Source organism: Toxoplasma gondii, chromosome VIIb (genome assembly GCF_000006565.2).
Source record: "Toxoplasma gondii ME49 chromosome VIIb, whole genome shotgun sequence".
Classification (NCBI taxonomy): domain Eukaryota; phylum Apicomplexa; class Conoidasida; order Eucoccidiorida; family Sarcocystidae; genus Toxoplasma; species Toxoplasma gondii.
In genome coordinates, this window is record NC_031475.1 from 3,407,389 (window position 1) to 3,434,274 (window position 26,886).

At 53.3% G+C, this 26,886-nt stretch overlaps 4 protein-coding genes across 4 annotated transcripts; 1 reads left to right on the plus strand and 3 right to left on the minus strand.

Moving 5' to 3' along the window:
- Positions 1–61: 61 nt before the first annotated feature.
- Positions 62–1,298, minus strand: TGME49_258462 (hypothetical protein; the record flags this gene model as incomplete). Its single annotated transcript, XM_002365019.2, has 2 exons — positions 62–582; positions 839–1,298. 2 exons carry the CDS (start codon positions 1,296–1,298, stop codon positions 62–64), a joined length of 981 nt encoding a protein of 326 aa, XP_002365060.1.
- Positions 1,299–1,431: 133 nt separating this feature from the next.
- TGME49_258458 (hypothetical protein) lies at positions 1,432–3,268 on the minus strand (the record flags this gene model as incomplete). Its single annotated transcript, XM_018781177.1, has 3 exons — positions 2,436–3,268; positions 1,867–2,121; positions 1,432–1,493 (listed from the first exon to the last, which is right to left on the minus strand). Exons 1-3 carry the CDS (start codon positions 2,899–2,901, stop codon positions 1,432–1,434), a joined length of 783 nt encoding a protein of 260 aa, XP_018637012.1. The 5' UTR covers positions 2,902–3,268.
- Positions 3,269–6,400: 3,132 nt separating this feature from the next.
- On the plus strand, positions 6,401–15,969 carry TGME49_258450 (hypothetical protein; the record flags this gene model as incomplete). Its single annotated transcript, XM_018781176.1, has 6 exons — positions 6,401–9,305; positions 9,666–12,295; positions 12,768–12,951; positions 13,634–13,738; positions 14,370–15,178; positions 15,592–15,969. 6 exons carry the CDS (start codon positions 6,401–6,403, stop codon positions 15,967–15,969), a joined length of 7,011 nt encoding a protein of 2,336 aa, XP_018637011.1.
- A 1,152-nt stretch (positions 15,970–17,121) lies between these two features.
- TGME49_258420 (hypothetical protein) lies at positions 17,122–25,810 on the minus strand (the record flags this gene model as incomplete). Its single annotated transcript, XM_018781175.1, has 4 exons — positions 17,122–18,332; positions 18,672–20,438; positions 20,969–23,963; positions 24,419–25,810. 4 exons carry the CDS (start codon positions 25,808–25,810, stop codon positions 17,266–17,268), a joined length of 7,221 nt encoding a protein of 2,406 aa, XP_018637010.1. The 3' UTR covers positions 17,122–17,265.
- Between the last annotated feature and the right edge of the window lie 1,076 nt (positions 25,811–26,886).

The following is a 26,886-nucleotide window of genomic DNA, read 5'->3' on the forward strand; positions in this document are numbered from 1 at the left end:
GGAAAATAACGGTGGGCCACAGAGGCTTGGAAATTACCTGACCACACGAAAGCCCCTTCATTCATAAGGTATCATCAACAATAAAAACAACTCGTAACTTGGACGCAATGCCCTTGCGGAATCGCTCAATAGCTGAGGCGGCAGCACTACCGATTCGCTGCCCAAGACTTGCCCTGCTTTTCTCATTTGCTTGATTCTCAACATTCACCGTTCTCATCTTCCTAGTGAAGACAGCTCCAGAGGCTACAAGTCCGGACAGAAACGCCCAGAACCCAACGCCTTCTGCAATGCCTCCAATTGCCGCCCGGGGATTTCGCGACCTTGCCTTCCAAATTTTCATCATGTTAGACGGACTTGCCATACGACTTATATCACTCAGCGCAGATTGCTGGCTGAGCCTAAACTGGTATTCTAATAGTTGAGGAAGAGAATTATCCAGTGTCCTTCGGAGTCTTCGGGGCTGAGTTGATCCCCAAACCATGCTGCCAATACCAAGGGCTGCTACCGCTGTTGATATCCATGCGGCAGTAGCAATTGCTTTACTTCGCTTCCTTGTATTACTTCGTTGCTCCTCAAGCTGTTCTGCAAAGCATAATAAAGACGCAGTCATACGCTCAAGAAACGCCCCTGTTGTTTCCAGGCCATAATGCGTATGTGTGTGCGTATATGTGTGTGGCATACGAGATGGTTCGGGCGCCCACGTGCTGCGATTGACTCAAAAACTCAAGGCAAGTCCAACGATCAATTCCCAGGTACGAAGGAAGTACCTCAGGAAACCAACTTGCAAGCACAAATTTGAGCAGCTGGTGAACAGAGTATAGCTCCTCAAAAAACTCACTCAGTTGCTTCTGCAGCCGGTCCAAAGTTGGGCAACGGAAGTCGATCTTCTCACTGTTTTCTTCGCGCGAAAGGATGCACACCGCTCCACGAAGCAGACCTGCCGCTACCGCTAAATGGTGCGGCTGGTAAGCTTTGACATCTACTTCGAACAAAAAACTGTCAACTTGACGGTTGTCCTCCTCCCGCTCGAAAATCTCCATGTCGAAGTCTAGTTCCCCACTATCGTCCGAGTCAGGCTGCGACTCGAAAGACACAGACCGCCTTTCGGCAAGCCATGGGACAGTGACAGAGAGGTTAAGGAGCAGTGCGTATGAACTGTCGCCGCCGTGTTTCGCAGGCGTGGAAAGAGGGATCAATTCTGTAACTTTGACGCGCTTTAGCCATGGGCCTGTTCTGAATTCTTCAGCATCACAGACGTCACACCAACGCTCGATTCTATCGTAAGCAGAGACAACCATCAGGAATTGTCTACATTTTGCACCTGGAATACGACGAAACAGTGTTCAACAATGTTTACAGTAAGGAACAGTCAACACATGAGGCCAGGTAGAGTCTCTCCCTGAATGGAAGACCACGTCGGGAGATTCACAACTATCTGTTCACGGGGCAGCAAGTCGAGTCGTCATGCCATTCTTGAATTGTTTGAGTGTCCACTGAAAACATATACCGAGGCACCAAGACAGTCCTGTTTCTTACTAGTACCTACACAAGAATTTTGCACAAGTAAGTCAACTATATCGATCGACTCAAATGAATCTACACGAAGCGGATCGTTCTACGCATATTCCATGTGAATTTAAGTGTTTGGTTTTATGTATGTTTGAACACCTGACTGGAATTGTGTCCCACCGAATTATTTCCCGTAGCATCGACAAGCACAACAGATAAAAGGATAGGGAAAGATGCAATTCTTGCTGGCAACAGACGTCAATACTAGACATTCTCAAATTACACTCTACACAAATCCTTCCACTGAAAAAAAGGAAAACAAGAGAAATCAATATGCATGGTGAAACATGGACTTACCCGGGTACCTGACGGCGGCCCTCTCTGGCCACAGGATTGGGAATTGGTGTTCCTTTATGCATACCAAACGAGCCTGACTTTTCCTTTGCCATCCCGAAGGATCCATGGAACTATCGGTAACGGATTCAGCAGTAAGTGTAGTAGTGGTCTCAGCGTTCCCGGCCAAAGACCCTGCGCGGTGATACTCCAGAGTAAGGAGGTGTCGCCCAGCAAAATCGTGAATTTTGTCCACAAGAACCGACGCGCTTTCGAATTCTGTGACAGCGAAGATAACCACAGTCCCAATTGGGATAGAAGACTATGATGTAAGCCAATTCAATGACTAAGGTCATCAGTTGCGTCCGACGATGTGCTCTACGTGGCGACGATAGGTCCTTGCATGGAAAAAACACGATGCAGACAGATTTGGAGGCATCAGCAAGTCGACACAGAAACCTGAATATCCGCCAAGCGGCTACAACCTGAGGCTCACGCACAGAGGCGTTTGATAGGCAAACTCTTATACTATGCTTCGTGTGGCAGCGGCGGCCGCTAGTCAAAGAGGACCCGAACCCCCTGCGGTCACTTACCTCTGAGGCAAAGGCCGTCGTTATTCAACAAAAGACGAGAGTGATCCGATACCTTGACATATTCTATGATTGGGAAGCTGAGCAATGCCAAACAGGAATCCCATTTTGCCATCTCAGCTGGGTCTATAACAGCGGCCATGTCCGGGACCGTGAGAACTGGCCTTCGAGCATGCAAACCTTCGATAGTTCCATCTTTAGGCATCTGGCCCAGATCTGTTCTCGTCAGAAGTCCAGAAGTTGTGGTTGTTACCATAATGTAAGAAGGCGCGACCTCACCGTCCACGGGTGGATCATGCGATGAATTCTTCACCTGTGATGAGTCAACACATGGCGCCATGAGTGTGGGCGAATCTGGTAGAGCGAAGCCTTCATAATTGAGGAAAAAGCCAGTGAAAATGGAACATAGCAGAAGTAGTACGACGAGCTGCTGGCTGGGCCGCTTGCTGTTTCTGAAACGCGCACGCATCGTGGAGCGCAATCAACTACTGGAGTAGGAATAACTGGAACATCTGAGGCCCCACTCCTGTCTGCCGCCTCCCTCAACTCGCTCCCGTACCGCTTAAACCTGAACTGGAAGAAGCGATAATCATTCAGCTACGGAAAAGTGGGAGGTCGATGCATTCCACTTATGCCTTCGCGCGTTTGTGTGACACCCTTATGAGCCGCAGAAATACACGGTGTTTGTTAACAATTGAGCGTCAGTTCGATGCCCACGAAGTTCGTTACTTGATAGTCGAACACGAATATGAACAAGCATCAGCGACTTCTCAGCTCGCATCCATACGTCGAAAAAAAAGAAAAATCAGTCAGCAGACACACTATCCGGCAGAAGTGTGCCTCGTTCGAATTGCTCTACGCGCACAGTAGCGATATTGCAATGCGACGGCTCGTTGTCTAACTAACGTCAGCAACACAGCAATCAGATGCAGTCGCCTCCTGCTCCGGCGTCACTATTCTCGTTCTGTAAAGGCCGTTTTTTTTTGCTGGGTGTGAAGTTGCTTTGATTCGCCATTCTGCTGATGGCAAACAGTTAACGTCGCTACAATCATTGACATGCTTCCTTGTCTTTCCGTAGTTCCTCACTTTCGACGCCCTTGGAGCATGCAGAAGAGGTGGAACTGAATTCGATCAGACGACGAGTGGCGCACGAGTTTTTCCCCTCGTGATCTGCACACTCACTTCATGCTCAAAGCCATCCCGACCCGCACTTGCGTTTCGCTGTGAGTTTTGATCGAAGAAAGGTGGGTTCGAATTCCTGAAAGTCCAGTTTTATGTTTGTGTAATCAATTACAACTGTGCCAACTGCATTTGGAGTAAAAAACGACATACGGTCGTTTCGAATGAGCTAGTCTTGGTCTTTTTACAGTGGGACAGACAAAAACCGGACAGCTTCATTCAGCTGCGAGACATGCTACGTTCAATAAGTGGCAGGTATGTAGCGATGTAGAAAAAATGCCACTACTTGTTCCACTTTATTTTAGTGCTACCTGCAGCCTGCGACGCCATAACGTTGTTAGTTAGCTGATAATGAGAGCTCATACTGTGCACAGAGAAGGTGGTTCGTTGAAACGTGGCTTGTAGGTGTAGCTGTACGTGTACCTGTCTCCTGTGGGTAGTGCACCAGCGCACCCGTGTCTGGCTTTGCACGTTCAACAGCAGCAATAAGACATCCGGATTTTTTCCAGGTTGGTAAACAGTAATACACAACATTGTGCCAGACGCCTTCAGCATTCTTTCTGCCGAGTTATATGGCGCCACTCTCTTCGAGGAAGCCGGGGACTGTACTTTGCTTCCAGTCCCCCCCATCCCCTGTGGAGAACGCTTTTACCGAAAGCATAAGGCACGGCCTGTCATGGGAAGCAAACCCTGACGCTTGCTGTGGCATGGTCTGGTACCTTGGATCGTGCCGCAACTGTTTTTCGTGCATGCGCCTGTGACACTGCTTGTGCCTTCTTACTGAAGCCTACACGCAGATGTTCTTCGACCCTCGAGGGGCGTGCAACTGTCCTGCATAAGCATGAGCCCACCTCAGCGGCGCAAAATGTAAAGGAATTTGCATTCGCGAGAATGCGCTTACCTTGTACGTATCACGAATGGCGTGTCGCTCCTTCCTTCTGGTTGTATATGGATTTTGTTTTAACACCTCTCATAGCTCACATGGGGGGGGGGGCGTTATACACGTTTATTGGGACCAGGTTTTGCACACTTGATTGGTTTGGTCAAATGAACTGCCGAGGTGTCGAGTATCACGTACCATGTGCTTTGGTGCTCTGGGCATTAAACTGTGCTTATGACGCCTGTCTGGAGAACGTGGAATGAAATTTACTTCCTAGTAGTAATGTTCCGAAGAGAATCCGTTGGCCATTGCCTCCACTTATATAAGCAACCGTAGAGTCAGGAGGCGCATGCATGTAGTGACGGCTTTGCATTTAAGTAGTGTAGTCGTAGGCTTTCCTCTACAGTCTGGCAAGTGTTTTCCTCTCCGCTGGTGAAGACACAGCAGGCGCCTTTTAGTGTTGATATAGCGGACCGAACAGTTCCCTAGAGATTCTACGCGGCCGCTTGTCTGTGAAACAGCATTTGTGCTGTCTCTCGCTTCTTCGTCAACCACCTCAAGCAAGTCCTGTACAGGTCTTCCTGGTCGTTCGCTGCCCAGCGTCTTGTTGCGATACCACTGTCGAATTATGATAGTTACTCATTCACGTACTGGTATTTCTCTGACGTGAACAACCACCTTCGCGAAGACTGTCTGAAAAACGCCCAAACTCACACCATCAATACGGAACGAGCTCTTGGGCACATCTTCGCGACTGTTTTCCCAATCACCACAGATAAGCATGGTCATCGTGGGGCCTTCCATTCCGCTGGCAAATATAGCCAACTGATTTCACCATGTAAAAAGCCACCCACGGCGCAAAGAGTCACCCGTGAGAGGGGGCGGGGAGGAGGTGGGGTTGCTGAAAAGTATCAGAAGAAATTATGTGTGTTCATAGGAATATGCGCATTTTCCTGACTTAGTTCGCGTGCAAACATCTGCATCTCGCATGGAATAATCGCTGGGAGCCAAAGCTTCCCTGTTTTTTTAGTACCCGTTGTTTAACGGACAGATACCCCCGAATGTCTTGAGAATATTCGCAGGAGGGGAACCTCAATGGGAGGGTGTAGACCGTGGTGGTACCACCGAGACACCGCGCAAAGAAACGCTCACTCGCGGAAAGAATGGACCGTCTCCCTTGTCTTGACCGTGGCGAGTCCCCTTTTCTCTATTTTATCGATGACAAACAACATGGAAGAAACCTTAGGATCGCTTCGCTCCCAATTTTAGTGCACGGCACACCAAGTCGCCACGTCAGCACGCGACGTAGAGGGCAGTCGGCGACACCATATCGCACGACCTCCCCCCTCTGTTTGTCATTCTTCTTTGTGATTTTTCCCTGTTGTTTATGCAAACTGGATTCGATATGAAGGTATTCCATCCTTGTTTTGGAACCGTTTCCGTGGTAGTGAACTGGAAGGCCACTGCTTTCGGGTGAGTATGAGTATCCTTATACGCTGGTGCTCGGCTGTGTCCGAGCCATCAGTGTGACGGGCCGTTGTCGCGGCTTCTATCCTAGACATGAACTTCCTACTGCGATACATTGCATCCTTCTTTCTGTAAAACTCCCACGGTGAGCCTGCATCAACGAGTAGGCCTGACTTGGTGCTGTTTTGTCTCCACTTCACTTTCGTGGCTCCTCACGTTCTCCCGCTGTCCAATACCCAGCGTAGGCACGTTGCGTCAGAAAGAAGCTCGTTTTTTCTGTAGAGAAAGGTGTCGGACTTTTTTCCTTTCATATCACGGGGCGCATTCTTGCTGGCTCCCAGGCGAAGAGAGGGACAACCTGAGAGGGAGAAGCACAGTGAGCCGTCTACGCGGGCTGCTTCTTTGGTTCGTCACGCCTCACCTTCATTTCCTTGTTGACACAATGATCGAGGATCTGTTCCCCTCCCCATGCTTCCTCCCTCCTACACCTTCCTCCTCACCCTCTAGCTCACCGTACCCGTCTGCGTCACCATCGCCTGCTCACAGAAAAGCACATTCTGAATCAGCCGTCGATTGTCGACTGTTTGATGACCGCGCTGAAACAGAAAGCCTTTCTCCCTCGGAGAACTCTCCTCTTTCCGGATGCTCTCCACCTCGAACGCTGCTCGAAGCTGCTTCGTCGGTGTCTTCCCCTCGACGCCCCGATGAGAACGTCCCATCTGCGAACGTATCGTTCCCAGATAGCGCCGGGGGGTCAGAAAAAGCTCTTGTCAACATTTTCGCTCATAATACGAACTTAGGAGCTTCAGAGGACTCTGCTTCGGCTCCTGAACAGAGCAAGCCCATTAGTGACCCATCGCCTCGGAACCAGAGGTACCGCGAGCACCAGCACTCCGCACGCGAGTGCGGTGGAAGCAGTTCTACACTCCCAGAAAGGAATAACTTCGCCGCCGGCACAAGAGGAAAGCAACAAGACGGAGTATGTGGGGCGGCCTCAGCAACTGTGTCGAGGTCGGTTCTCCCGTGGGGAGCCAAGGAAACGCTTAAAAACCAGTGTCTCAGCTTCAGGACAGCGAATAAGTCTCACGACATTTCGGGGCAGCGAAAGTCTCTCACAGGCAGCTCCAGCCCTGCCGCAACTCAATTGGAGATCCACATAGACGTTCTGCAAACTACGGACCTGGTTGGAAGTGCAACAAAGGATGGATTTGGCTCGAACGCAACAGGCCAGGGTTCTCAGGAACTCTCAGGAGTGAGCCGGACTTCCGGGGCGCAAAGGCTGGAGCCGTCTCCTGTCTCCGATTCCAGCTCTCAGCCGGAAGGCATACCGTGTGGTGGTGAGTTACAAACTTCGAAAGGAACCTCTGGATCCAACGCCGTGTCCAGAAACGCTGGACGGAGACAGGAACGGTCCACAGGAGTTGGAGAGTCGACACAGGCAAAAACGGGCAACCAACAGAGGGGGAACAGCCAGACAGACGCGGCATCGTCAAAGGTGCCTTCCCCTGCGGACTGCGGAGGAAACGACAGAGACAATGAGAAACCTCTAAATGGAGCGGCAGAGCACGCTTCGAAGGAAGGAGAGAGCAGTGCCCCGGTCCTTGTCTTGTCTTCGGATGCGTCGCTCCGAATTCAAGAGGCAAGGAAGTTTTTCATGAACGCATGCCGACCGTCTGGCGGTGGGAAGACCCGAAGTCTCTCAGAGCGGCTCGGGCCTGGACAGCTTAAGAAACCAGGCGACGAGGCGGTGGGCGAGGATGTTGAGCGGACTCAACGCAAAAACTCGGACTCAGCGGCGGGCGCAGGTCGACATCTCTTAACGAGAGGATGCAGAGACAGCGGGAATGGACAGCCCGACCTAGAGGCAGGCACGAGGCGATCGCCCGGGACTTCCGAGAAGAGCGGTGCAGACCTTTCTTCTCAGCCGCAAGCAAGACGGTCCTCGAATACCTGGCGAAACAAAACAGCGAGACGAGGCGAAGCCGCTGAAGCCAGCAAGTCGAGTCACCGAAGGCGCCACACAGAGGCGTCTTGTGCGCTTCCTTTCGCGTCCCAGTCGAGCTTTACCCCTGAGGCACCCAACGGTATCGCGCCTCCCGTGGCTGGGGTGCCGTCGCCTTCTCTTTCGGACCTCGCACTGTCCTCCAGCTCCCTTCCTTTCTCGACGTTCCTCGGCGACCTACGCCAGCTCCGAGGCGTCTGCTACGCCGCAGCCCAGGAAGACCAGCTTCGACCGATCATGTCACTCTCCCGAAAGAGCACCAGCAGCGGCCGGCCTTCCTCAGCCAGACGCCATAGACGCAGCAGGTGCGTTTCAGCAGCTTCCGTGGCGCCTTCGCCTAGACAAGACTACGGGGACCAGTTCTCTGCAGCTCAGTCTCCGCCTTCTGACTCGCCGATCCAGTGCCGCTTTTCCACTTCTGTCTCTCTTAGCCCTTCCCGAGAGCCTGCAGCAGACAGCAAAGGAGACAAAGCCGCGGGGACAGTGTCGTTTACAGCAGCAGGGGAATCGTTTGAAACAGCGAGAGGGACTGACACCGCGTGTGAAAAGGGAGCGACATTGGCGGTCGACCTCATGGCGCAAGATTCGGTCTTTGTGGAGGCAGACTTTCCGACTTCACAAAGACAAGGCCTGCGTCCCACACGGGCGACGCCTGACGCGGTTATAGAAGGGGCCTTTTTGAGTCAGGAGGATAATTTCTTTGGAGAGAGACACGAAGCAGAGGGGCGAGAACCACTCGGGGAGAGCATGGAGAGAAGAGGAAAGGAATACGAGGGTACCCGGAAGGAAGAGATAGAGAGGACAACGGAGAGGACCAGTACGGCAGATGTAGCTTCTTCATGTAGGCCGGCCATGCTGAAGGGGGGTGCTGACGGTGTGGATATAAGTGTAGTAGATGCCCCCATTTCAAAAGATTCCTCGAGTTTCAATTCTCTGGAAGAATTGAGTTCGGCTCAGGATGGAGACCGACAGGTCGAACTTCGTGAACACAGCCGGGAAAAGGAGAGCACTGCGCTGCCCGATTCTCGACGTGTCTCTGATCAGTGTCACAGTCCTCCGAAGACAGGGCCTTTCGCCTCCCGACAGGAGACAGGCGACTCAGCATTAGCGCCTCGTCCGTCACACAGTAGGCGAGGAGACGCTGTCGATGCTCATCTGTCTTCAGGGAATCGCGTACAAATACAGGGAGAGACGGAAAAGGAGGCGTGTCGCCATGCTGAGACTTTGGTTTCTTCAGAACCGCGGGCTGTGGCGTCCGCCACCTCGGAAACTCAAGAATCGGGAACAACAGCTTCTCTTCCCGCGCCAGTTGACGTGCCGGGCGATGTGCCTTCCCGAAGTGAAGGTACGAATGACCTAGAGGAAAAAGCAGGGAAGAGCCTATGCCCTCACTGTGAGCCTTCCTCGAGTCCAGGATGTTCTTCCACCTGGCTTTCGCCTCTCCTTGGCGTGGTTGCCCCGTCTCGGAGGCTCTCGACAGGCAGCGGTGGAGGCGCCCGCGGTAGCAGAGAGAAATGCATTACCCAGAGTGAAGAAAAACCGCTCCAGGGTGTCTTTACATCAAAACTAGATACTGTTAGTACCCGTGTAGAGGGGCTCCAGGGAGAGAGAGAAGAAGCGACTGCAAGCAGATCTGGACTAAGGGGCTCGAGTATTGATGTTTGTACCTTTTCTCGCGCTCCTGGTCCTTTGCATGCGAGTTCAGCTCTAAACCCTAAACCGTCATTCGACCCCTCTGGAGCGTCCCGTTCTGTCCCAGTTCCGAATCCTATGTTGGTTCCCCGCGCCGTGGAGCTCCGGGAAGAAGCCTTCGAAGGGCTGGCAACTTCTTCCTCCGTTCCCGAATGCTCGAAGTCAGGGAAATTGAGTGAGATTGAAAGTGGTGATGAAGGAGAGGTGAGCGACGCGCCAACGACAGCCTGCGTCGTTCCTTTTGCTCCGCGAGAAGAGGGAGCGAATCCTCTGTCGAGCGCTGCCTCTTCCAATGGGACACTGGGAGCGAATGACCGCGAAGAAAGCGAAGGTAGAGAAGCCTCCCCTTCACCAGCGGAACGAGGGGAGCGAGCAGGTTCGCCTTCTTCGAGTCTAAAAACAACGGAGAGAAAGAACGATATTCCGTCTGTCGCTTCGGGTACTGTCTCCGGTCTCTCCGGTTCGCCGGTTTTTTCTCACACTCGCAAACGGCAGAGCGAAGAGGAGAATGGTGGAGAAGAAACGGTCTCCGCGGCAGCAGCAGAAGAGCAGCGGATGCGACGCTGCCGCCAGGAGAGCAGAGAGGTTCAGGCAGGTGAAGGGGTCGATCCAGCGGAAGCCAGAGAGAGGGTAGACGTTCCACAGAAACCATCCCACTCACTGACGATTCCTGACAGTTGCTTCTCTCAGCGCCACGCTGAAGAGAAGAGCGACTGCGCACAAGAGAACCGTGAAGAGAGACAGGAACGAAGTTTGTGTAGAACCTCGGTGGTTATTCCTCTGCCGCCTGCACCTCCGCCTCCCTCTCCGGCAAGATCCAAGCTTTCCGTGGGTACAGCCAAAGAGCCACACTTGCGTCACGCAACCTCCGTCTCTTCCTTCCCTTGCTCTTCTTGTGGCGAGAAAGCAGCTCCTGACTTCCAGGTTTCTTCGCTGCCTCCTCCGCTTGTCTGCCCCGAGCCGTCTTCGTCCCCGTTCAGGCCCGGCGGCTCGGCGTCCTATTCGGAGTCACCACAGCCCAGCGAAGGTTGTGCCTCACAGAGTCTAGGAGTAGATCGTTCGAGTCTTTTTTCTCAGTCGGTGGCCTCCTTTTCTGGAGACTTGGTGACGTCGAGGGACACTCAGGGTGACGGTCACGAGCACAGCCAAGAGGACTCGCTCTCGTGTTCGAATCCCTCTTCCTGCAGATCGGTTTCTTCTTCTTCGTCTGTGTGCTTGTTCGCCGGCGCCGCGGTGCCGCCCCCTCTTCGCGCCCCGACCCGCATCGTCTGTGCCAGTGAGTCGGCAGCGTTGCGTGGCCGGGGCACGACGCTGAGAGAAGGCAATGCGCCGTCGCCGTCTTGCTCTCCTTCCAAGCCGCCCAGCTGGAATCAGCAGACTGCGAGGGACGGAGACGCCGGCCGCGAAGAAGGCGGAAGGGACGCGTGTGGCGCAGAGACGCGAGAGGACGTCTCGCCGGAGTTCTCCCAAGGCCCGCGAAGAGGAGAAAAGCGAAAGTTGTCCGTGGACAAGTCACATGAGGCGGGCCTGTCGAGACCTCAGTCCTCTGTAGAGGGCTCGCCTGTCTCCTGTCGACACTGGCTTCCCTCCGGCTCCTCAGCTACTCCCTCACCTCTGGGCCGCCGCGAATCCTTCTTCATTGCCGTCCCGGTGCCAGTGAAACGCCCCGGAGGAGAGGTGCACAGCAGCGAAGACGAGAACAGGAGCGAGGGAGAATGCGAGACGCTCGGATATGGGGAAGCTCGAAAATCGGTGGCGCCAAGCAGGCGGTCCCGCGGGCCGGCGTGGGAAGGAACCGGAAGAGGCGAAGCCGAATTCGCTGTAGTTGCCTTTCCGAGCACGGAAAATGAGCAGACAAGCCACAAGGCCGTCTCGTCCCTGTTGGACTGCACTTCGGTTACTGTCAGCTCGTCTTCGCCGCCGTGCGCCTTCTCCCTTCCTCATTCTTCTCTTCCTGTACCTCGAGTTTCGAGTCAGGCCTCTGTGGACGGATGGGCAGGTCGGGAGCCTCCCTGTGGCTTCCGGAACTCTTCGGAGAGAGGAAGCGTGGAAATAAGCGGAAGGAAAGGCTTTGAGAGGATTAGCGGAGGCCGCGAGACAGTCGAGACGGGACAGACCGGCTCACGCTTCCCCTTCCATCGCGAGATGAAAGAACAGAAAGAACACACTCGAATGGCTGAACAAAAGGGGAGGGAAGAAGGTCTTGCGTCGTCTTCCGACCGCTCCAGTGCCCCACACTCCCCCAAGAAGCTCGTACCCTCGCCTCAGATGTCTTCTTCCGATCTTGCGTCTTCTTCCGCTTCGGGTTCTGCATCTGCTTCTGACTTGGCTTTTTCGTCTTCCTCGTCTGGGATGCGCTCCTGTGTCTCTCCACTCTCGCGAGTGGGGAGAAAGCAGCCGTTCTGTATTTCCCTTCTCCAGCGCGGACAGTCGTGGCTTCATCGCATGCGAGATCGGGTGGGGCGGGTGTCGCTGACAAAGGTGGATGGAGTTTGGAGTGGGTGGAGAGCTAAGGTCGCTGATTTTGCCACGCGGGTCACTGCGAAAGCCGTGGAATCTCTCCTGGATGAGGAAACGAAAGGCGATCTCGCCGTCGTTCTCCCTCCTGCTTTCATCGACCTTCCAAATGTTGCCAGTGCGAGAGTAAGCGAAGCTGGGCGTTCCTCAACGGGACTGCAAGTGATGGATTTGAATATCCTACGTTAAGGGTCTTTCACATCGTCCACGGTGTAGGCGTAATATGTGGCTTAGTGGTATCACGCGTCCCACCGTTTCTCGCGATAATAAGTGTTCTCATTGGTGAACGAATCAATTTCTTGAACACAGGCACTGAATGCTGTTCGATTGTTATGCCGCTCTGACTCCAAACGTCTGGATGCTCAGTGCCCTGTGACCATGTTCTATGTTCCCCTACTTTCGGTGTTCTTTACTTCAGTTCGTGCGTCTGACTTTCCTGACTAGAGGGTGGTCTGATACTCGGGCTTTGCCTCTCTACTGAGTGGGGCTCAAATATGTCTGTAAATCTCGTGTATTTACTTGGGTACGCTCCAAAGCAGCTATATATATATATATATATATATATATATAATCTGATACGTTGAATGTGCTTCTACAGCTCGGAGCCAGAGTCATCTTTTGCGATGGCAGACGACAGGGTTCACCTCAGAGCTGCATGCGGTTGTTGCACGCGTCAGAGCGCGAAGCTCGAGGGTACTTCGACTCTGGGAAAAGGGTTTCTTTGATGCTGACTGCCGGCGAGGAATGCACAGACACATGTATTGTCCGTTTCGCTGCTCCAGGTGAGAAGCTAGTGACTGCGGCGGCCATGGCCTTTTCTTTCGAAGCAGGCATTGCCACACGTGAATACCATGTCTGTGCAGCTTGTGTACACATGCTGGTTGCTCTCTAGTTAAAGTCTCACCAGTAAACTAGCTAATGGTGAGAAGATGCAGCGGTACATTTCGTAACATGTTGTCGGAACCAGTTACAACCTCATTTACAATCGTATCTCTACATTTTGTCGAAGCAGTGGTGAACTCGCGCATGCAGGGAATCTCAATCGTGTTTGTCCATGTGCCTTTTCTTGATGCTGCGAGGAACAGCCGTCCCATATTTCTCTTCAGAAAGCGGTGCTGGTGAACGAGGGATTGCTTTGTGAGCTTTCACGAGTTCGTGGTCGCCTGGCATGTGTGAAGTGACCGGTGTCTGGTCTGCGTGCTCCTCGAGCCTCCTAGCATTTCACCGCTGCTACTGAAACACCTTTCTGATGTTACAAACGATTCGTAGTCTCCTAGTCGCCGAGGTGCAAAAGAGGATATTTGAGGAAGGCTTGTGATCACTGTAGTCCCCCGGAAAATCATTTGCCCTCGCGATTGTACGTCGCGTCCGGGTAGCACTTTATCAAAAACTAAAGCTGCAGAACCAGCACGTGTGTATCAAGCTTCTCCTCTCGACTGTGTTTCCTCCTCCGGGCCGACGCAGCTATCATTCATGGCGTTGAGTTCGTCCAAGGAAGGCGACAAGGTGCTGAGACAAAAATATCACTCGACGCGGCTTCTCTTCTCGCACAAGACGTGGACGAGCAAAGTAAGGCTTCAACGCTTCCCATAGGTTTTTGCGGGGGCGTGTATACACAGTGGTAGTGGCTTTTGTGATCGCCGTCAGATGCATCGGGAGGGAACAAGTCGTAGCAGCAGGAAAATGCTATTACGTGTCAGAAAAGTGCGCCAATGCCGGAAACCCAGACACTCACACTTTGCAGTGCGGTGCAAGTGCCCGTGGGTATGTATGTACACGAAATATTGGAATGCTCGTCCCACTACACATGCGTCCACGTTAAGCACTCGTGATTTCTGCGTAGACATTTAGGGGCCTTCATATTCATGCCGTCAATGCGTGCCACAGCCTCACGGGAAGAGCGAATCGTTTATAAAAAAGGGGGAAGCAGAGAACTGTGCAAGTTTCGTTCACTTTCGACGTTCGTGTTGTCCCGGAGCTCCTTCATACTGTGCTTATGGGGAGTGGAGCCTTTTGCCTGCGTTTGGTGAGTGCCTTTCTCTTCACTTATCTCTCTCTGGCGGCGGTTGCTTGTGACCCTTATCCTTCCCTGGCGATAGTTTCTCCCCGATGTCTTCTCTCCCTTCGTCCTTTCTCTCACCTCTCTCCATCCTTCTCCTCCCTCTTCTCGATGCCTTTTTTCACTCTTCTCTTTTCTCAGGTCTCTGGGGCTGCCTGGAGTCGTCGCTGTGGAACCCTGCAATTTCGGGAGAAGTTTTGCCGGCAGGTGAAGAGCGAGTAGCGTTTGCGCTCGACACAGGCTCCGCGCCTGTCACGCATCTTCGGATTTCTCAGCACTTCGTGGCGCCGATTCGTTCTGATTTGCGAGAGCAAGAAATCCCGGAGAACGGGGCAGGGTTCGTCGAAGACGAAGCCTTTGCGGGTCTAAGTCACATCCGCGTGTACGGGGAGTTTTGGAGAGAAGCATGGGAGGTTCTGCCGCCTGTACAGGGAAGCAGAGAGGAAGAAGTGAGCAACTTGCTCAAGGGCGCCGCAGTCGTTGCCTGGGAGGAGGCAGAGAAGCCAGCGAGTTCGAGAAAGAAGAGAAGACGAGTAGAAGAGCTTGAAGGAACGGAGAGGGGAGATGAACGCCAGGCGGTGCTTTTAAAACGCAGGAGCTGTGCGCTGGACAGACAGGAGAGCCAAAACGAGACCACGTCTGCACAGCCGAGAGGATACGAAAATGGAGAGGGAGACGAGTTTTCAGGTCAGATGGACCTCAGGTGGAGGGACGTGAGGACTGTGGTCGTCTGCCTCAGCACAAGGGCGGCAGTGAGTCGCCTCGAAGTGGTCTGTCGACCCACAGAGGAAGAACCGCGCGGAGAGGCCTGGAACTTAAACGAGGAGACTGGATCCCTGCGCCCAAGTGCAGGATGCGAACCGTCCGAATCAAGATATCCACAAGAAAAGAATTGTCTAGGCTCTCCGACTCTCTCCGTGGAACTCTGGGACGCTGCAAGTTGTCCAGAGGTAAGAGGTTGAGGAAAATTCAAGAAGAGGAAAGCGAAGCCCAAAAGCGAGACGACGCCGCATGACTACAAGAACGGTCTCTTGAACGCAGACACGAAAAGTAGCGAAAATTGACAATACCGAGGAATCCGTTTTGGTCCGAGCAAGAATCGTGACGCGTCGGCTTTTTCCCGCATATAAGAAAACGCAGGTATCACCGGGGGGGGGGGGATTAGTTGGTGTTCGACTTGTGTGTTCGGGGTTTTACGCGTGCAGGGTGTTATAAATGCGTGAACTTATGATTTCCACCTATTCCCGAATAGTGCTTGTAGGAGGCGTCTGTGTGGTTGCTTTTTCGTGTTAAATGGATGCATGCGTTGGGCAGCGGCTTTACCAGTCTTCACATGGAGCCTTTGTATGTGTCTCGTTCGCAGACCTCGGGACTGAATCTGCTTCAGCAGCGCCGGTTCTTCAGATGCAGACAAACCTCTCTCTCTCCGACGTGGACTTCTTTCGTCTCCTCTTCGGCCTCCAGCAAGAAATGGCGGAACGGAGACAGTCCTGTTGGGCGTGTGAATGCGACGGGAGCGCAGAAAGAAGTTAAGGGATGGGTGAAAACGGTGTTGGTAGCAGAGAGAGGATCGCATCGATGTCTCTCGCCTTCGAACTGCGAGGAAAGCATGGAAGAAGACGAGGCAGAAAAGCCCGGAGACGCGACACATAAAACGAATCAGGTTATGTGTACGCATGTACGTCTGCGTTTCTCCGGGGCTGTGGACATCCAATCTTTGAGAATTTGGGGTATTCCGTGAAGAGAAGGGACTGTGAAGAGCTGTGTCCAAAGAAGTAAAAACCAGCACTCTGACCCAGACTGGTTATAACAGAGGGAAGAAGGCTCCGTAGGCACTGTTTCATCACATGTAGCCTTTGAGGTAGTCGAAGGTTCTGCATGTTCACTGTGCTGTTTTCCTTGTCACTGAGTACGGCCTCGTGAACTGATTCTGCTTTTTTTTTGAATCGGCTCTCTTTTTTTCTTGTAACGGTTTTCTGCGCTTCGTATTCTGCCGGCGTAAAGTGTTAGCAACGAGTAGAATGCATGCGACTCTGAAGAGTGCCGAGAGAACTGGATTAGCATTCCGTCGAGTGGGTGACTACCACTGAAATACCTCAAATTGCTAGGCGTCGTGAACCAGAAGCACCACCTGTCTCCGAAGACTGGGCTCTGCAGTGCAGCTGTTCGCCGTTTGCGTTTGCGAAAGGAACTATACGGGGGCCACACCACCACTTCCGTCATGGCATCCGGCTCGATCGACATCTTTCACTGTTCTGAGCATCCATAAATTTCCCACTAATTCCTCTTTTGTGTCATTTTCGTCTCGTCCCAGAGTTTGCGGTATCGGCCTATGTGGTATGAGTTCAACAGTTCTAGATCGCGAAGTCATCTGTATAGATATTACGAGCTCTAAATACGATTAAGCAACTCCAAGATAGCTGTTTCATGAGTAGAGATCGGCACAACTGCTGCTATTCCTCCTTGTTGCTGCACAGCAAAAGACCGCAAACATCTCCCGTTCTGCTCCGCGTGGCATTCCGACAATTGAAAATTTGCCCCTTCGCGTCATAAAATTAGTTTGACCGCTCTAGCTGGGACTGTATATTGTGTACTTGCGGTAGTCGTACACCGAAGCAATCCAGAACCGTGTAGCTCAAGTCGGGAGAACAATACCATTGTAGTGTCTAACAACTGAGCATGACTCCAGTTGTGAGATACAGACAACCAAGTTCTTTATGATTTGTGGCATTCTAGTACCTAGGATACTGAATATGACTCCAGTTACGAGCTAAAGACAACCCAGTTATTTTCGGATGCTGTACACCACCCCAATGGACTGCTTAACACAGCTCGCACTCTTGTGCCCAGGCGTCGGCCTTGAGTGTGCATTCCATTTCGATTATAAAAACAAAGGCGCAGAGCAGATTCCACATGAAGTTGCTACATTTATTGCCGTTACATGTTCAGTACACAAAGCCGGGGCCTTTACGGGGCTTCGTTGATCGACACTTCAAATGGCGAGCAAAATAGATTCGTCTATAAAGTCGTAGGCGCTCTATTTGGTTTCGAGCCATTGGATGTGGGGATCGGCGAAAAAGTCGAACGCGGCCGCCTCGTCTTGGATTTCTGCGCGCAGATTCTCCACCAGCACACGCGTGACAGGGCGAACGGCGAGGAATTTTTGCCAGGGCCGCATCAGCGCTTCCCGTGTGCATGCAAGGCTTTCGCCGTGTGTAGCTCGTTCAACGTCTTCGCTCGCAATTTCTGCCTGTCTCTGCATTTTCGCCTTCTCTGCGCGTGTGGAAACGTGTGACCGAAGCTGGATTTGTGTGGCTATGTGCTGCAACGCTCGAGACAACTGTGTCTTGTCCCCGGTCTTGCGTGCGAGCACTCCGATGTCTTCGACGTCGCCTAGCAGCCAGCTGCCGGGCTTCCAGAAGTGCAGCATGCTAGCTGTGTCGGTGCTAACTCCGGCCACCCCGCCTTTTTTAGTGAAGAGGAAATCACAACCGAGCATGCGCGCACTTCCTTCCTTGCACAAACCCCTGAAAGAGCCGACTGTGCCCTTTGGCACGTGGAATTCGCTGCTCTTCGCTCCTTCACTGCGATCGAGAGCTGCAACAGCGTGTGCGACGTGTACAGACACCAGGCGAGCGAACTTCGCAGCCTGGGGGTGCTTCGCTGCCCGTGCCCAGAACAGTTTGTGGTGTGCAGCGTCGTTAATATCGTCGAAGACATCTCTTCCGGGCGCCCAAACAGCGGCGCAACTCCCAAAAGCCGCGAGGTGCCTTTCAGACGCCGGTTGCTCGTGCACGACACCCAGCAGCGCCCCGCCCGCGAGCCACTGCAGTCGGCGGACGGGGTGCTGGCGCCTAAACACCCGGTAGAGATCCTCTCCCAGAGGCGACGGCAGCGTGAGGAGCGGCGACGCAAGGGGTTGGAGCAATCGGGCTTCGCACACGAAAGGAGACCGCCAGTGTGAGAGAAACGCAGAAATGTCGCAAATCCGAACTCGGCCGTCGCCTGCTCCAACCGCCGCGAGGGATGGAAGCTGCTGGTTAATAGACACCGCCAGCAGCGGGCTGTCGAGGAGCCTCTGTGCGGCGACGCAGGTGGCTCGCTCTGAGGAACGCAGGAAGGGAAGGGAAAGGCAACGCCTTAGCCTGGGCTCTGGAATGCCAAGAGTGTGCTCGACACGCGCTACGTTAATTGACCCGAAAATCCAGGAGAGTGACTGTCTAATCGCATCGTGGCAACCCGTCAAATTTGTTTTCGAATCGCCTCAAAAGCCGGAAAACAGAAGACGTCTTCAATAGAACAGTACACTCTTTCGACAGGCGTGGACCTCCCCGGTGATCTCGCAGCCAGAGCGAGGCGCACGTGTGCCTTTTAGTGGGGGAAAAAGGAAGTTTTAATCGGTTCTTCCCACTGTGGTGTTGCTGTCTGTGTCTTTCTTCTTACCTCCAAGAGTCCAGGCTCGCAAAGAGCCAGTCGTGTCGACTGTAACCATCGTGGGCAGTTGTTCAATTCGTCTAACGGAACTTTCCATACCCTTCGCCTCTAGTTTCTCTTCAATGGCGTCAGAGCGTCCAAAGGCTTTTGTCCTTCTTTTCAAAACAACGTGCGTCTTCCCCGGCGTTGCGCTGACATCCGTAGGAATGCAGTTCGGAGGGAAGTAGCACTCGCAGAGAAGAAGAGAATTGTGTGAGGAGGGGGGAGGAAAGCTGATTTTTCCACTCTCCTCACAGGCATCGAATTCGTCCTTCGAAAGCCGACATGGCGTTGCGTCCGAGCAACACAGGGGCAAGTCCTCTCGTTCTGGAGCTTGATCCGTTGCAGAGAATGAGAGTCTCTCCTGGTGCCTACTCCGATGCGATCCTGCGCTATTTCTTCCACAGGGACCTTCCGTGGCGACTCGCCTTCTTTTCTGCTGAGCAGACGGGAAAGAAGCGAGACGAAAAGAGGAAATGTCTGGAGCGAGAGAAACCCCAGAGTCACTGTCTGCCTCCAGCGGTAACTGCCGCAAAAGAGGCTCCAGCCGCCACACACAGACTTTCCCCCCCACGGCGCTCGGCGGCGAAGCGGAACCGAGAGAGGAAACCGTCTCTGTGGAAAGGATGTCGCTTTTGAACGGTGGGTTGCTCTTTGCAGAGAGCAACTGCGATGGCTCTGATTTTCTCGAGGAACAGACGTTCGCCTGAGAAGATTCGGAGGCACCGGCGACTGCTGGAGCTTCTCGAATACCGTTTGTCAGGTGACTTGTATCAGAGCTTCGAAACACTTCGTCAGGGCGGCCCGCGGCCGAGGATTCTTGGTCTCCACTCGCAAAGCCACTTCCAGCAGTTGTCTGTAAAAACCCTCGCGGAGCCCGAGCCACGGCTGCGAGGTGAGAGAGCATAACAATCTTTTTTCTTCGTTTCATGCCCTCTGCTTGACCACGAGTCTCGCCCCATGCGATTCCTGATGCCATTTCTTCGGCGGTTTTCCTAGGTGCCACTGATCCTGCTGCGGCTGCCCCGACCCCCGTTCCTCTGCTTTCTGTTGCGTTCATAACCGTTGTTTCTCCCCTGGGTGCATGTACATGGGCTGGTGACAGCGAGCCCTGTGTCCGCCCTTTTCTCTCAAACAACTTCTCGTACGCTGGAACTTCGTCTTTCACGTTTGTCGGAAGACAAAAAGTCTTCGAGGGATTGTCCTCGCTCGTGGCACTGCGGCGCCTGGTCGGAGGAATAGTCTGAGAGCCTTCCCCACCCTGAACTCCACGTGTCACGCAGAGTGTTGGTTTCACGTCTGTTCTTTCCTGAGAAAGCCCACAAGCTTCATCGCACTCTTCTACTTCCTCGTAGATGGAGAAGAAGAAGCAAAGAGCGGCGGAGGGGATAATCTGCTTTTGCCAGTCTTGAGAGACCAGCGCTGCTCCCTTCTCTATGTCGTGGAAGCCATCTGTTCTCTTCTTGCAAGAAGAGTCACGCGTTTCAGAGGTACTGTTTGATCCATTCAGATCCGGGCCGAGAGCAGCCGGACTGGTGGCGTCCTGATTTCCTGCCCGAGCGGGGTCGCATGCAGGTAAAAAAACATTTTGAGAGAGATGCCATGAGTCACGAAGTCTCCTCGTCTCGGAAGCGTCCCACTGCAGATCGTGGAAAACGGCGAGAGGGGGAAGAGCAAACATTTTGCCGAACCCGCTGGTCCCGCCCCTAGGGGCACCGCGGGCACCGCGCCTGCTTGCTAAAAACAAAGCAGACAGAAAGCAACGGAAGATCACTGAAGAATTTCATCTCGTTCTCACCTAGAAAACCACAAGCTAAAAACGGACATGAGATACAGACTCATGTGCGAAATGTGTGTATACATGTATTCAACCGTGTGTACTTGTAGGCACATGTATGCAAACTTCACTAATCTCTTTATTTTTGGGCATGGATGTCTGAAAGGAAACCCTACAAACCTGCATATCGATATCTAACGCCACACGGACACTTGTTGTTGCCATCGTACAAAATACACAAACTGTCTCCCCCTCTACTGCCCCCCTTACAGCCAAGGTGTCAACGCAACAAAGTATACAAACATGTATAGAGAGCGAGATTCTTATGAATACGTAAGCATTGGGGATGTGTAAATTTGAGGCCAGTTGTGAAAAACAGCGTGTGTCGTTTTTTCGTTCCTTCTGAAGGAATAGTATTGTTCTGAAAAGTTCCTTTTCGTTGGTCTCCGGGCGACTGTCCAGTTTCCAATCCTTGTTGCTCCCCACTTACGATCAAACGGGTTTCTCCATGTCGTCGGGCTTTCGTCGCAGTCGAACCAAAGTGGTGGGTCGTCGGCCTCTTCCAAAGTTAGGCGTCTCTTTGGAGGCGTCTGTTTGAACGTCGTCGCCGGTTTCTTCCCTATCGCTTCCACCTCCTCTCTTCTCCTTGGTCCTGTCTTCTCCGCGGGAGACTCCAGGCACTCAGACGCATTGGCATCAGCTGTGGCTCTTCTTCTGGGGCGCACCGCCTCCTTGTTTCCACCTGCACTGTTGGAGAGAGAAGAATCAGGGCAAGCAGATGAAGGCGAAGATGGCAAGAGTGAAGAAGACGAAGAGGGAGAAGGTGACGAGCAAGACGACGTATATGATTTCAAGCTTTCGTGTGGAGAGGCACGGTTCTCTTGACCACAAGAAGTGGAGGGAACCTGGAGTTCGTTCCCGATCTTCGATTTCTCGCTCTCTCCAGGGCATGCTTCGGCCCGCTCAATATCGGCCGGTCTCTGCACCTCGCGCTGCTTTGGCGCCACGCTTCGGGTGTCTATTCCTTTTTCACAGCCAAATTCATTCTCCTCAGGAGAACTGCGTTTCTGTGAGTCACTTCCCGTGTTCATGTCTGACGCGGGAACCTCCACGTCCGGGCGAGAAAGAAAAGGAAGTGAGGCCTGAGACGGTGGAACTGAAAGGGGCACGGCTGTGAAGGAGACCCCCTCTGTGGTCGGCGCTGGCGCAGACAGAGTGGCTCCTGGATCTGAAACAGATCCCTCTTCCGAGAAGGGTGCTTGCTCTGAGGCAACAGCTTCCCGCGAGAAATCGTCCTCTGGAGCTTCTGCGAGCGTCTTCGCGGTCGGACTGACAGAGTCGTTGCTCTTTTCACTTGCGTCCCCCTTCTCCAGAGGCGACAGCGTCTCAACTGGGGTTGTAGCTGCGTCCTGCGTGAGAGAAGACTGAGAAGCAGGCGAAGACGCTGCACAGCATTTGCCTTCCGTTTCACCGGGTTTCCCTTCAGCTGCCCGCGCCTGAGTTTCCGATGAGGCAATGCGTGAGGCACTCAAGGAGCCAGCTCGCCTTCCTCGTCTCTGGCGTTCGTCGGCCCCTGCGAGTCTCTCCTTCACGGACGCACCTGAGAGAGCGACAGCCGCTGCAGAGCCGGGGAGACAAGACACGGCGTGGGGTGCAGGCGTGGAGGAAAAGCCCCGTTGATGCGGTGAGTGTTTTCTCGGATCGAGTTTACTTTTAGAAGCCGAGGACGGAGCAGGGAGGGGAACCCCAGCTGCGACAGCGATCTCTCGTTCTGCGACGCGAACCCGTCGTTCCCAATCTACGAGAGCTTTGGCGGAGTGGTTGATGAAACTCCTGATCTCATACAAAAAGACCCGGTCGTCCTCCAAGCGGACGCAGAGAAGCATGCGCTGGCGAAGCCCCAGACGTTCGCCTTTTCCGCCCCACCTGTTCTCGCTCGATACGCCGGGCGCAACACCTCCATTGCACGGCTCTGCGTTTCTTGCCTTTCTGCCGCCCTCCGTGGGGATCCTTTCCTTCTCTCTGTGTGTGTCTCCGCCTTCTTCTCGATTCAGAAAAGTCTGCATTCTCTCGACGGAAGATGTTTCTACCTCGTCTTCTTCTTTCCCCTTCCCTGTTTCTCTTTCGTCTCTCGTTATTGCGTCCTTCTCCTGCCTTTCATCCATCGTCAACGGCTGTGACGGCGCTTCCCTGATTCTTTCCTTCCCAGTCGCAGCTGCGTGGTCGCCTGTGTAGTGTTCGTCGCGGGAAATCTTTCGGTATTTGGTCGGGACCTCCGATCCATTATTTCGGTTTGAGACTAGTGGTCCTGCTTCGCCTTTGGCTCTGTTGTCCCCTGCGTTGGCTCTGTGTTTCTCCTGCTCACTCCGTCGCTCGTTGAAGGGAAGAAAACCGTGAAGCTCGCACCCGACGACTCTCCCCTCGAAGACGAGTTCTGGCAGGTCGGCTTCCTCGAGGCCTTGCAGGAGTTTATGTTGGAGGCGCTGCATGCGAAGAATCCTTTTCTTTTCCTGCCTTTGCAGCTGAGTCGGTGTTGCACACGGTGACAAACCACCTTCGCCGGCTTCGGCTCTCTGAACAGCGGTGAACGCAAAAGGAGAGACGCAGTGGTCTGAAGCAAGGTCCGAGAGACTGGAAACGCTCTCAGAAGCCGACTCAGGATCCCCCCGGGCGCACGGCAGAGGCGAGAACACTGGAAGAGACAAACGGCCTGTGACAACGTGGGCAAACGCCCCCGGTTGAAGCCCGTCGTCTGGTAACTCCAGAGCGGGGATTGGAGTTGATGACGAGCATGGAGACGGTGAGAATTCGGTTCCAACAGAGGGTGTGGCAGCCGCGCATCGCGTCTCCTCGCTTCCATCTGAAACAGTCGGCAGGCCCTTATCCGTCTGCTGGTAAGGCTCCCAAATGAGCACGAGCCGCGCGGCATCTTCAGTCAAACTTTCGCCGGAATTCTGACAGCACATTCTGTCCTGGTCTTCTCGACTCAGTGAGAAACGAGCGGTGAATCGTCGAGCCTTCGATTCCTTGCTACACTTATGGTTCACGTCCGGGGGTGATCCTCCACAGGTGGGAGTTCCCTGTGCTCGTCCTTTCGGTGAAGCCTCTGGCGAGACGGACACCCACGCTGAGGACCCCCGAGGACGCCTACGGCTTCGACAGGACGCGGGGCTGGACGAGTTCCCCGATTCCCATTCCTTTTTCTCTGTGTCACCCCGAGGAACTGGCGATTGGTGAGCTGAAGCGCTATCTGCATGGCTTTGTCCTGCGATGTGCGCCGGCGTCCTGCTCCCACTGAGCGTATCTTTCTCTCTCGGCCTGCGCTCGATAATAAGGACGGTGCGAAAGACACCGATTCCAGACGGGTGCGGGAAGAAGAATGGAATTTGCTTGCAGAAAATCGCAGGAAACTTCAGGGGTGCCTTCTTTAGCACCGAGTACGTGAAGGGGACTGCCTGCAAATGAAGCGGCGTCGCTTGCCAAGGCTGTGTGCACCAGGCATCGGACGCGAAGCAAAAACGCAGGGTCAGGGCAGCCATCGTGAGTGTTGCAGAGAAACACAGGGATAGAAACAGGCATCACGAATTCGCAGCCGAATTCGCAGCCGCTGTGGTCGCCGGCGGCCGCGCTCACATGTGCAAAAGGAAGGAAGCGTTAATGATGGAGTGAAAATCACGTTGATAGCTAAAGGAACTGACAGAAACACAAAAATAAATGAAAATGAAAACGCGAGAAGTGGCACAAGAGAAGCCGCAAGCAGATGCCGTCTGTCGTAGTTCAACAGAAGGCAGACATAATCACACGACTTTCACTTTGCCAGCTCGCTTGAATATTATGCTCTGCCTTCGATGTAAGTATATCCTACTTATATATATATATATATGCATACAATGGTGATCAACAGGACACGCTGCACCACCAAGAGCTGCGCGGATTTTACCTGGAGGACTTCTACCCAGTCTTCGTGGTTTTGGTTGTAGTCGGCTTGAAGGAGTTCAATCTCCTCGGTGGTCCAGGGGTGTGCCTCTTTTCTGCAGGGGTCGAGGAAAAGATCTCTCAACTGGCGGAGGCGCGCGTGACTAACGCGGGCCATAAGTTCATCCCGTTTCTCCTTTGTCCAGCTGCTTTCCCCGCCCTTCAGCATCACAACGTCCTCGTCGTCATCTAACAACAGTGCAGATTCACCAGCACTACTCGGCCAGCTTTCTGTCACGGTGTTCCCAGTACCGACAGGCTGAGGAGGGGAAGAAGATCGAGCGAACGAAGAAGTCGAGGACGGATTGGGCGTCTTCTGGCAGGGTTTGTGTCCTTCGTTCCCACGTGTATCCACAGAAGAGGAGACTGCATTTGACTCGAGCGAAAAAGTACTGTTGATGTCCCCTCGACGGTGCACACCGGGCTTGCCACTGGGGGTATTTGAACTGAATGTCTGAGGAGTGGTATCCGGTTCCGTGTCGCCCGGAAACGACGAACGTGCACATCGTGCTGGCGTGCCGTCTGTCGTCCTTTTTGATAAGCATGTTTGGCAAGCTAGTTGATTGGCATGGAAACGAATTTTCTTCTCCCCTCCAATTTCATTCTGGGGTGCGCCAGCAGATTCAGAGCAGTACTCCGATGGTGGCAAGAGGTCACGCCTAAGAACCTGACCATTCTGGCAGGACGAAGGGACACCGTCACTCGCCTCTGGGACTGCCGGAGAAGGGTTTTGTGTAGGTGAAGCTGGCATGATGCGCCGTAGGGATGACGAGGAAAGACTAAGTGATGACGGAGACAAGTTCTGATTCCGTGGTACCGGTTGAGTTATTCCTTCTTGTCTCTGGGCGCCAGCCTGTCTTTCCACACAGTGCAGCGAAAGGTCTCTCTGATGTGCAAGTGCTGAAGAGGGAGAATCGTTTATCGGGATGGAATCCGTGGCGGCGGCCACCGATAGCTGGGAGGGCCCTCGCCTGACACCACTGAAATTTGGGGGGGATACACCCGATGGTTTTCTCCTCTCCACGAAATCTTTTTTGACGGGAAATTTGTGAGATGAACAACCCTTTGCGGAAGACATCCGAACCGATGCAAGCGAGTGTGAAGTTTTCTCCGGGTGGTCGGCCTGGGAACCATTCAGTTGTCCAGATTTGCTCGAACTGAAAGACTGGAGCATTTCGTTGCCGTTCAATCCGCATTTCGGTTCCAACCTCTTTGCAGCTGTGGGTTCTGTGTTTTCTTGGTCTCCAGAGAAGAAGGCAGAATCATCTGCCGTTTCGACAGGCAAACTAGGCACTACGCAGGCCGTGTCCGACAAGTAACCACGGCTCTCAGCCGGTCGCGATACGTCGCCGTTCATTACGAATAGCGGAGGGAAAGCCACAGAAATTTGCAGCCCACAACAGGCTATTTAGGGCAAAGAATGTTTTGCCGAACAGAACAAGCCACTCGGAATAAAGAAAAAGCGACCCAGATATGTTCGTCGCTGCCCCGTGAACGTATCCTACAGATTTGAACAGCAGGAAATGTTTACCGCCTGCCCCCAATGCAGTGGCCGTACCGATATTTTTCAGTAACTATCCATACTACAAAGTGTGGAGAGCAAAAGAGATCCCTAGGTTCATTCTGGTGAAACCGGATGCCAACGGTAAACGATTCTGAGCCGGGGGCACGCGGGCTTGACAGAGTGCACCGTTAGAGGTCAGGAACATGGGCCGTGTTCTTTCGCAGCCAGAACCTCACGGTGGGCATCGGATTAACTCTAATATGAACCATGCATGAATCCTGAAACCGCCTACTATAGGACTCTACGCCAGAGTTGGATTGAGCCGCAGGTGCCTCTCATTAAGAGAAGCGTGGAAGTGTGCAGGTGTCCACAAGAAAAGCCAGAGTGCACGAAACACTGCGTCACTTTCGCCCACAAAAAAACAAAATGGTGGGTGGAAAGTCCCCAGAGACCTGTGGAAGGTTCCTTTGGTGTACATTCGTGACGAGCTTATTCGTTTGGTGTGTGTAAGAGAAAATCCAAGACCGCCCGCGATGGGGGGAGACAGCGTTTTTTCCAGGCAGCATAGTGTGTTGTTGGGAAACAGGGTCGTTGTCTTGCGTGAGAGTGGTTTGACACGTGACGTGGTACGGCGAGTGGCGCTCTGCTATTATCTGAGCAGAAACCAATCATGTAATACATCCTATTGTTTTTGCTAGCTTCAGGAACTACCCATAAGACTATTTACGTGTCCTACGCAGAGGCTGAACTCTGTAGTAATTCGGTTTTCTGCGCCGACCGCGGATTCAACAACAAGAGGCTTTTCGCACGTGCTGTTCGTAAAGATCGCGATACGGAGACCTGACACACAGCGCGCCTTGATTGTCCGGTGGCTGGTATTCCCCATCGCGGCCAATTACTTGTGGCCGTGCGAGACGGGCGCGAGGCAG